Genomic DNA, 11,671 nt, shown 5'->3' with positions numbered 1-11,671 from the left:
TATATTGTACAGTAAAATATGTTTATAACTAACAAGCTTGCAACAAATTCAGGGGTATATGTAGTGTTTTTCAATACCTTTCATAGAACGAATATACGTACCCGGCCTACTATACCTTTCGGCCGGGTACGAATTGGTCCCTATGTGTCGTAGTGGAGCACTGCCTCCGAAAATCACTCGGGCATAATTATCTATACTTTTTTGTAGGTTTCCAATTATTTTATGCGTATACATGCATTAACATATATTATTTTTGTCCAAAACAAACATAACTACCATTCTTAATATCTACCGTACCGCTCACAAGACGTCAAATTCACATTTTGTGGACTTGCCGTATAAATTCCCTTCAGAAAGACCTTCATATGTATTATGTAAAAATAATGCCTCGATGAGAATTTGATATTTTATGTGGTTCAGTTTCATTGCCTAGTCGGTAAGCGATATCAAACAAGTACGATAAAAATGCAAACAAACGTTTTATAATGGTTTGCATAATCATTACTTTGCTCTATTAACAGTAATAGGCACCAGGTGTAGCTCTAAAGACGACACCATTTTCTGTCAAAAACTCTTTTGAGCTACAATATTGCAGCTATACCTTTCAATATACCCATATGTTTGTAATGTATGTAGAACGAAGTACAACTTTGCATATAATTGCAAATAATTTAATTTTGTAGGTCCCCGGAGGTTCATTTAATGTTTTACTGTATATCATGAGGATAGAGACAGAACAAAAACTATTTCCATTTCTTTCTATTAAATCACTTTATTAAGTGACAAATTGATGAATGATTATTCAACATTCTCACCAAGTAAAACATGAAATGAATTGGCCAAGATTGGCCCATGAAAACAAAACCTTTCTTTCAAATACACTAGCTTTCACTCTCCTTACAATTCTTAAAACTCTCTTTCAAATTACATAAGATCTACTTATCTTACAATCACATGATGGATGTAAAAGAAAATGATCTCTCACAAATGGAATTTGATCCTGAAATGTTACAACATTCATAACTTTTACATATCAATTTTCAATGATGATGTCTCCGGACTAACATTCTACTTGTAACTTTGTCCGTAATTGAATAGAAAACCTTGACTTTAGATGTTCTTATGCAGTCTCATTTACGCAGTACTGCTAGGTGGTAGGCTGGTGTCACTGGATATTTACACTTATTTCTACCTTCTCATTCCAGGGGGTGGTCCTGAAATTTAAAAAGAATGATTATCTTACAAGCAATCACTACAGCACAACTAGAAAGTTTGATGTATTCAGTTACAAACATGGATAGATACATGTGAAATAAACTGAAATCACAATTATCACATGTCATAATCATTCAAAATACTGTCCATGTTGAATTGTCATTTTTATCAACATTAAATTTCTACTACACATTGATCAAGAATCATCATATAAAGACTGTTACTGGAATGATGAGTTCAGTAAGTAATAACAAGTTGTAAAAAGTTTATGACATAAAACACACAAAAACTGAAAATATTTAGTCCTGGTTTCCTTTCATAAAACTATTCACTACACTTTGACTGATCACCAGAAATCTGCTGATGTATTTCTTTTATTACTTGAATACAGTAGTGTAATTTACTAAGATACAAACATTCCCTGAGACATTATGTAATGATGCTTTCAACATTTGACAACCGATCACATAAAATAGAGTATGACTAACCTCTCATCATGCCGGGTGGTGGTCCTCTCATTCCTGGTCCACCACGGCCTCCCATTGGTGGTCCTCGCATTCCCATCATGCCTGGTGGGGGTCCACCTCGCCCTGGTGGACCTAGCAACAGCAAAATAGATGTGAATCAAGCAATTATTATATGTCAATTCTCCAGGAAGTCAATTGTTTTTAACTGTTTGTCAAGAGATGAGGATTATTGATAAGTTTTCAATGCCAAACAAAATAATTGTTGTCTTTGTGGTCTTTTATGTCCTGACATATTGCCGCAAGCCTTCAACGTCACTAATTTGAAAGTCATGTGAAAGCTATATGGAGCAATGGCCATGTACTGATAGCACATCAATGTGCTTCTATGGAAATTCTGACTTTCCTAGTAAACTCTAAACTGAATCATGGTGTATTTGAAGTTTTTTATACCTCTCATCTGTGGTGGTGCCGACATTGTACTGCGATTGGGGTTCATCATCTGTGATCCAGGTCCTCCTACACCCCGGACTGGACCCTGCAGTCCTTGGTGTGGGCCTCCACCCATTCCACGCCCTGCTGCACGTCCGATACCAGCACCTGGTCCAGCACCAGACAGAGGAACTCGAGCAATACCTTCCTGTGTAAATAAAGCTTTTTGGTAAATTAATCACATAAGGATTTGTCAATAGTATCAACATGAAATTTACTCCAGAATTTCTCCAAAATATATTACAATACAATGTGCAGATCAAGAAAAAGTATTTATATTCTTCTAATATCTCCAAGTGCAGATGATATTCAAATCGCTTCATAAACTATGTACAAACGCTTAATTTTATACCCCTGATTAAGTTATCAGAAAGAGTTAAAACAGTTTTTTTTCTAAAATACTAAATGCAAATTTCCAATAGACCTATATTGCTTTTTTATTTCAAGAATTGAAATCATCTTTTTCATTTGTATTTTTGTAAATTTGATATGTCTTTTGGCTCAAATCTCAGATGGAGTTTTTTTAATACTCATAAAAATCATGCAGCATGCTTAGTTTGTCTTTTAGTTGTGTTGATCAACTAAAACAAACAGTTTTAAAGTTGGGGACATAATTCAATCCCCTATATGCAGGATAGTCCTATTTGAATACCTGCAGTGTGATGAGTAATAATCCAGGTGTATTTGAGGAACGAAAATAGTGCAGAAAATTGGTTAGTAAAAATTTTTGGAATTGTAACCAGTTATCAGAAAGTTAAAACAGGATCTAAACAAATTTCCATAGAAACTGTCTTTTCATTTGTATTTTGTAATTGTTGTCTTGCACATGTTAGTTGTCTTTAGTTGTGTTGAACAACAGTACATTTTTAAGCCTGTTTAAGGTAACCGTTATCCGGATCGTAACCGTAAGCGTTTTTTTAGTCGTTTATTAAGTACGTTTCAGTGCCATGAATTAGTTATACGTCGTCTGGATTCCTTAACAATTATTCATATCTTTCTGGAAACACTCATTTACACAAAGAATAATTACTTCAAATTAGATTTATTTTGTTTGTTTTTAATAAAACCATGATGGTGAATGAGAATCGGTGTAAACACTTACAACGTCAAAGTAGGCCTACTTCCTGCACATGGTTTCTTTTGCACACGGCACTTGCGCATATCACGATTCACGCTCACTGGAACGTTTGCATAGAAGCCAAGTGACACCCATAAGCGTTTTAGTGATGATCCAGTTTCCGATAACAACACTGTTGTCGTAACACTTTTAATTTCATTACAAAATTGCGCTTCGGAAAGCATGTATACTTTATACTATAGGTGAAGACGCTCGTTAGTACAGGAATTTCATTACTTTGAGGAGTATTTTTGCCGTACGAAATGTATATGGTGGTTATCGAATAGCTAAAATGCTAACCGGATACAAGCTGAAACCAAACCGTGAACCGGTTATCCGGTTACCCGTTCTAGTACTAATTTGAGGGATAATTTTGTTATGCAAATGCAGGATTCTGTGAAGTGAAAATGGATAAAGTTGTTTTAAAAATTTGTATCAAAAAAGGGCTTCATAATTTTCAGATAGCCACATAACTGATTGAAAACTATGTGTATGAACAATTGGATTCTATTATCTCACTATGTTATAAAGTGACAATTTAGGTGCTCTCCATAGACTACAGTGTATAGCCATCAGGGAAATTTAGTCCAAATGTCATGGTTTATTTACTTTTACCTGTGTTCTATTTTTAGCTCCATAGTAAGCTATTGAGATGATTTTGTTTGTGACTTTTACAAACATTTAGATAATGAAATTTGTTTCCATTTGAATAATAATTTGGAAAGTTGTATTAGTGATAATGCCATGTTAAAATTATGACGCCCTTTTTTGATAACAATGTTTAAAACAACTTCATCAGTTTTCATTTCACAGAATTCTGCATTTGTAAATTATCCCTCAAACACAGGACTGTTACTCAAATGCAGGACTATCCTGCATATACGGGAGTGTCCCCAACCTAATGAAGACAGCTCAAGCAAATGGCTGATCTAATTTAATAAAAGATTTACCTCAGCTGGGGGTGGTCCCTCCACTGTCATTGAGACCAGATGTTCCCCACGTAAAAGCACCAGACCTAAAACTCTCTTTTCCTCTTTCTCTCCACTTTTACTGCTCTTTGGTTTGACTTTCCTGAACTCATCACAATCTCCGAGGATGAGATTCATGTGTTTGTCAAAAGCTTTGAATGTTCCAATGAATGTGCGGCCATCCTGCAGAGTGCATCGCATTCTGTAGTTGATGTGCTGCAGCATCTTTGAACTCCTGCCCACCGTCTGGAAATGCAAATGAAATTATTAAGAATTCTGATACACATTCTTCTGTGATTCAAGGTAAATGATTTCTAACTCAGTGAGGCATAAGTCAGATATTGTTATATGCTTAAACATTCAGTAATCAAGTTAACTTTCTTACATATGTGCATTTTGCAAAACTAGGTCCAAATAGCTAAGATTATATAAAAGAGAGTTTAGACTGTCATTTATTTTTGTCGTTTGTGAAATATGATATTTACTAACTTGGCTGCCGATCATTTTGCCAATGAAAATGTAAGAAATAAAACCATTAGCAAATTGGTGAGTGTTATGCATCAAATAAATATATATTCATACTGGTAGTGGTATGCATGATTTCGACTCAAAGTATTTCCACGAACTCTACAATCGGCAGATATACCCTTGTCTGTATGTTTCTTTCTACCTCACCCTTTAGTTACAAAAATACAGTACTCATAGCATAGGAGGATAACCATGATATGTAATAAGAGTACAGACATTTTAAAATTGTGTTGACAGTGACACAGGATGAGGTTCAGAGGATTTACTTCTAAAAGGAAAATAATGCTTAGTTTTGGTACAATATTAAAAAAATGAAGTCATTTTGAATATAGAATTCAAAGAGAAAAATACAGTTTATTTTCATGGAGGCAAAAATAATATTAAAACTTCTGAATCGAAAACACTGGTGATATATAACTATAACGTACACAAAACGTATCTTGTTTGGGTTTGTTTACAAATGATACCCGGCATCTACATTGTTTACATTCAATAAAGACCGTTACATGAAAATAAAATGCATTTTTTAAAGATGAACTATAAATAAATGTTTTGCACACATTATTACCATTTTTGCTGCTGTAAATGACGGTCGATGCAGTGGATTGAAAAATTGATGCAGGGGCACCTGCTAGTAAACAATGGCGGAAACGCTAAAATGTACGCGGTATTGGAGAGCGAATAAAGGGAGGTAACAAGGGAAGCACACTGTTAGTGCTACAATTTTTGCACAAACTAAATCTCTGCTAAATTGAAACAAAAACATTCATCGTTGATTTTTTTTAATACAAGGAATACAATAATTATTGATAAAGGCTTATAAAATAATGTTTTAGGCTGAAGTTTTGGGATCAGCGTATTTATGATATAAATATTGAGATGAACTAAAGATTTTAAATGAAGTATTTAGGTCCACTACGTTTTGAAAACAAAAGAAAATGTAAAAAAAAGTTTATCAATAACTAAGGATTTATAAATCCTTGTCAATAACACTTATAATACCAGAACATCGATATTCATGGCATAAGATAAAGTTACAAAACTATGAAAATGCATTCTTTTCATTTCTCTATTTTGCAGCGTGGAGTAGTGATAGTCAATTATAGTGCAGTAATATTAGGACGATGACAGGAAACACAAGACTACCCGCGTTATAAAAATAAACGTTTAATTTTCTATTTAAAATTGTGTAGGAAGTTAGATAATTGTAGTATTTACGGTAAGCAAATATACATGTATATATAACTTTTGGGATTCTACAAAATTATCCATCTCGTTTAAGAGTACTTTAAAATAAAACTAAAAGTAATTTCTGTTAAGAGCCTCACAGGAATAGTAGCACATGCAGGTTAGCCAGAATATCTTTACATATCATTATTTTTCCCTTGCACAGGTTCACGTTAGCGTTAAAGGGACAATTTAGTGAGGCTAATTCGTTACATAACCACGAAGCAAAATATGACATAAATGTCTTGTTCTACATTCCTTATGAAACATGTGACAAGAAATAGTGACAAATTCCACAACATTGTTAAGTATTTTGATTAATACCATCGAAATTTCAAATCGTTGATCAATAAGCAGGTACAACATGTACGCTGTACCCTTACCCGAGTCAAAGTCACGCACGTTAAACAAATCAGAGATTTAAATAGTATTTAAAATCTCTGATATGATGCTACTGTTTATAAGTAGTAGACCTCACTGGCGTATCAGGGAGAGGCACAGCCTGCTGCCCAATCCCTATTAAATCGTTTGATGTAATGAAATAGACCCTATTTTGAAATGAAACTGGCGTACCAGCATATAAATTTGCTGTAAAAGTATAACAGAATAGGGCTACTGGTTAACTCAAGTTGTAAGACTTAACCAGTAGACTACTGTAGTGCTTTTTACAACAACTTTATGATCTGCCCATCTAAGCTTGTAAACGTTTAATTTATTACCATCTTGAGCAGATCTAACATAAGGACACCTTTTAGCTAAGTGCAATGAAATGATCATCGATTTTTGACAGTACACAAGCTAGTCTACCTGTCATGCATAATTGATATTAAAACTAAATCAATAGGAACAATAGCATGGTATGGACCCCTCAGGTATCGATTTTCGTGTCTGTCGTTTCTATAGTGACACATACGCTACCGCCAGGTGGCAGCAAGTTATTGGCTGTGGAAGCTGAGAAAATGGCGACGTTTTCAAGAACAACAGGAGCTGAACAAGAAATACGACAGCGTTTGATTCCTGAAAATGAACCAGAATATGATCCAAGTTTACCGTATGGTGGGAAAGTGTATCTTGCTCGCAAAAAGAAGCCCGATCCATGGCACATTCGCGTTGCAGAGGTATGTGTATTGTATTTCTATTATTTATAGGACTGACATCATCAGTCAAAGACAAGTCGGGCACTTTCGGTAATGTTGTGTAACTTTAGGCCTACTACCTTATTTTGTAGTGCGAGAAATATTTTATACGTATTTTTCAAAATGATTATTATCAGGGATTTATTTATTTGCCAGTTAATGCACAGGGCCATGTATGGTTTCTATGGCAAGCCGTTTGGGTTTTTACCTATTGAAATGAAGATATCTGCATTAAAAATAAAGATATCTGTATTTCTACAACTATTAGAGATATCTGTATTTGAATTAGAGATATCTTTAATTGAATTAGAGATATCTGTATTTGAATTACAGATATCTCTATTTAAAATAGAGATATCTCTACATTAAAAACGAAATAGAGATATCTCTTAGTGTTGTATTGATGATCAGCAATAATCGATTAACTGGCTAGATGACCCTCAACCGATCCGATGATCGATTGAAAATGTCATAATCGATCATCGGGAAAAAAATTAAACTCCTTGGGAATCAAATATTTTTCTATTAAAAACCTAAAATACACTGAAAACTCCCTAACATTCCTCCATGTCAATAATTTTCACCAAATACAGTCAAAAACAGACCAGAAATTTTTGTTTTCAACATTCTATCCACTGCTCATAACAGAGAGGGCAAAACAAGCTTTTAATATATAGATTATAGGCAATTTGAATAGAAAATTGAACCGATCATTTTGTGCGATTATCAGATCGGATGAGTCTTCCGATTCCAACCGATGATCGATTATCATTTTTAGCCGATTATACAACACTAATATCTCTAATTCAAATACAGATATCTCTAATTCAATTAAAGATATCTTTATTTTAATAAGAGATATCTGCATTTAAATAAAGATATCTTTAATTCAAATACAGATATCTCTAATTCAAATACAGATATCTCTAATTCAATTAAAGATATCTCTATTTCAAATGCAGATATCTCTAATGTTGTAGAAATACAGATATCTTTATTTCAAATACAGATATCTCTATTTGAATTAGAGATATCTTTATTTGACATGAAATAGAGATATCTGTATTTAACTATCAAATAGGAAAAACGACTGCTCCCTTGACTCTCCGTTTTATGCATGACGGAAGTAAAGCAGTAGTGACGCAAAATATGGCGGGGAATGCAGACGGAGTTACAATATGTTTCCGCTTTCAATATTATTCAATTATAGCTGCAACAGTTCGCAGTTTTTCGGAGAGCAGTTGCCATGTCCTGTTCTTAAGAAATCCCCTACAAATAGCAAGTTTATCGGTTTAATAGACCTACAGTTATCATACATGCATATGGATTCTTAAAATCCAATTCAATTAAAAGCGTTTCATTAACATTGATCAGGATTAGGGAGTAATCATTATTTTCTTTGTGTTTTAAAATTAATCTTCGTACTGAGCAAACACGTGTAAATACAGATATCTTTAATTCAAATAGAGATATCTCTATTTTAAATAGAGATATCTTTAATTGGACAATAATTAAAGATATCTCTATTTAAAATAAAGATATCTCAATTAAGATAAAAGATATCTGTAATTCAAATAGAGATATCTGAATTTGAAATAGAGATATCTGTAATTTAAAAGAAGATATCTCTATTTTCAGTTGAAATAGAAATATCTTAATTTAAATTACAGATATCTTTAATTAAATAGAGATATCTTTATTTAAAATTCAAATTACAGATATCTTCAATTAAATAGAGATATCTTCATTTTAAATAGAGATACCTTTAATTAAATAGAGATATCTTCATTTCAATAGGTAAAAACCCAAACGGTTTGCCATAAGTTTCTATATGAAAAAATAGCCAGAAATACATCTAAAATTTATAAGTATTTCTGGCTATTTTTTCATATAGAAACTATACATGGTCCTGTGGTTAATGCTTTAAATTATAGAAGCAACTGTTCTTAACAGTACTGCACTAATCTACTAAAGTTAAAACAATTTTATTGCAGGCTGTGATCATCATTGCAACACTATCTTTTGGTATTTACGCCTATTACTACTTTGACCACCTCCATTTCCATGTGACCTATGCATACGGATATCTTGGTTACCCACAGGCCCAGCATCAAGTGGGGCAGCGGTATCTACATGGTATGTTCAGTTGTTACGAAACATTTAAATATGGATGAGATATAGCAAATGAGTTATCCCCCTTCATGGAAATCTTTCAGTTTATAATTATTGTACAAATACAATGTTCTTCTCAGATTGACACATATAGATTACTGTTTTGAATATGATTTAGAATACTTTGAAAATAATGATTAAAACATTGTTTTCCTAATTAAGGAATTTTTTTATAACAGAAGGTACTAGAATGCTACATGTAAATAGATACATGTAACATACATCCTTAAATGACATCTATATAGATATTTTTTAAATTAGTAGTGTCAGTATTCATTCATTGTATTTACTATGTAGTTTGATTAGAAATGATAATTAATGTAACAGTTATGTTCTGTTTTCCCAGGGAAAGGAGTTGAGAAACATCAGCAAAGGGCAATGGAATGGTTCAGGTAGGCTCTCTTGAATTCAAATATAGGCATCTTAAATATTGATGTCAGTTTTCGTAATTTAGCATTATCATTAGGTATAACCAAAAATCTATTCGGCAATCATTCACAATATTGCTTAACAGGTGATTATGACAGAAAACTACACTGTCACTGTTTTGGAAAATGAAAATGCTTATACAGATTATTTTTCATATTTTGTCTCTACTCCAAGCCCAATAGGAGCTATGTGGTGAATAAATCGTAAATACTAATGAATTGCCTACAAAAATGGAATTCTATAACTTTAATATTTCAGAAAAGCAGCAGACCAGGGACACCCTCATGCATCTTACAATCTTGCTGTGGGACATCTTAAGGGGTTCAAAACAAATCTGAAACCTGGGTAAGCAGCTCTTGTTTTACTTAAGTAATTAAGGCATTTTCAAATGTTATTAAGGTGAGGTTTGTTCTCTAGGTACTCTGGCTTACCACACTTTTTGGCACATTCTTAAAAGACCCTCCTTGTTAATAGGATTAACAAACAACATAATTTATTATTTTAGAAATACAGTTTGGTAGAATTGCTATTTTTCAAATTCTAGGGAAGCCCATCAACTGATATCTCATGCTGCATCTAAAGGAGTGAAAGAAGCCCATCAAGTTCTCCATGAAGTTTGTAGTCGTGGGGGCTGCCAGTAGCCCACCAGTTCAACAGTCTAGTAGTCCAGAGGCCTGTATGTATTCCTTAAAGAGTTACCCTGGACAGCCCATAGCCACTCTTTGACAACATGTACCGTTTCTTAGACATCGAGATCAGTGCAATGTTAACACATGCACCTTTGTTTGTATTTCATAAGTGATAGAAAATTGATCTTCTGACAATGCCATATCAACTTTTTTCATATGTTTTTTTCATAGTTAAGGTAATCATGCTAAAATCAACAATTGTATGTAAGGTTTTTTCAAGGAAGCCTCTTCTTTCTACGGAACTTTGATGTAGTCTTCATGTAATGTTCAAAACTATGCATATTTTATTTCTTTATTTTAATATTTGTAATAAGTAAAACCATATTGTTATATAATAGATATGTAAATATATATTTAAAAAAAAATAATTACAAATTAAGAATATCTGAATCTATGGACTAGAAAAATTTTGAACAAAAAGGGGGAAATAAATCAGTTGTTCTTATATACATGTATGCAGCATAGCAATATTAAATACTTTAAAAATGCCATTCTGATTGAAGTACAAATGTACATATAATTACAGGTAAACCAAAAATTCTGCTGATTGCCTAATGATTGTTCCACAGCTATTTGCTACAAATACCTGGTACCAGATTGAGAACTTATATTCAAAACTTGAATTTTGATTACTTTCCCCAAATTATATACAATGTATCCGTACATTAAATTTTTTGATCTACACATTTATACAATGTTATTTTCATTTGATAAAAATACTTCACATTCCAAATGCTTTCAAAGCCATATCATATTTTAAATGAATTTATCAAGTTAAAATTCGTTCAATTCATTTTTTATTAATTTTTTTTATTACCGGTATATACATTGTACTTTCTAGTTAGTCCCTTCTCCAATGAATCCGTCCAGCTTTGGTGGGCAAACTATAATTTTTTACATACTGTTGAAGTACTGTGACCATATTATGGTATGGTATATACATGTACTAGGTACACATATATTTTATTTGCGATATGTTTAGAAGTTGAAATTGTTTGATTAAACTTGAATATTCAAAGGTCTGTCTCAAGTTTTATCTTTTATCATTGTTTTGAGGTGATGATCACTTCATAATTCATTATTGGATATTTCATGATACTCATACTCAAAGAGTGGATGCATAAATATTTTTTAAAACTTTCCACAGAAATCTTTTGTAGCAAATGTAACTAGTACCCATTGTGATGGACACCATTACATAGTCCCCCAATGACCCCCTCCCTCCTGCAACAAA

General features: G+C 32.8%; 2 protein-coding genes across 2 annotated transcripts; one reads left to right on the top strand and one right to left on the bottom strand.

Annotated features, from left to right (window-relative positions):
* Positions 1 to 752: 752 nt before the first annotated feature.
* LOC138315480 (small nuclear ribonucleoprotein-associated protein B'-like) lies at positions 753 to 5,504 on the bottom strand. The gene is made up of 5 exons (XM_069256533.1): positions 5,353 to 5,504; positions 4,239 to 4,502; positions 2,133 to 2,319; positions 1,704 to 1,814; positions 753 to 1,214 (listed from the first exon to the last, which is right to left on the bottom strand). Exons 1-5 carry the CDS (start codon positions 5,353 to 5,355, stop codon positions 1,189 to 1,191), a joined length of 591 nt encoding a protein of 196 aa, XP_069112634.1. The 5' UTR covers positions 5,356 to 5,504; the 3' UTR covers positions 753 to 1,188.
* A 1,423-nt stretch (positions 5,505 to 6,927) lies between these two features.
* Positions 6,928 to 11,455, top strand: LOC138315477 (secretory immunoglobulin A-binding protein EsiB-like). Its single transcript, XM_069256527.1, has 5 exons — positions 6,928 to 7,129; positions 9,142 to 9,283; positions 9,666 to 9,711; positions 10,007 to 10,093; positions 10,293 to 11,455. The coding sequence occupies exons 1-5, from the start codon at positions 6,971 to 6,973 to the stop codon at positions 10,387 to 10,389; spliced, it is 531 nt and encodes a 176-aa protein (XP_069112628.1). The 5' UTR covers positions 6,928 to 6,970; the 3' UTR covers positions 10,390 to 11,455.
* The last annotated feature ends 216 nt before the right edge of the window (positions 11,456 to 11,671 follow it).

This window comes from Argopecten irradians, chromosome 2, assembly GCF_041381155.1.
Source record: "Argopecten irradians isolate NY chromosome 2, Ai_NY, whole genome shotgun sequence".
NCBI classification, from domain to species: domain Eukaryota; kingdom Metazoa; phylum Mollusca; class Bivalvia; order Pectinida; family Pectinidae; genus Argopecten; species Argopecten irradians.
The sequence above is the reverse complement of the archived record's forward strand: the minus strand, read 5'-3'. Positions and strand labels throughout refer to the sequence as shown.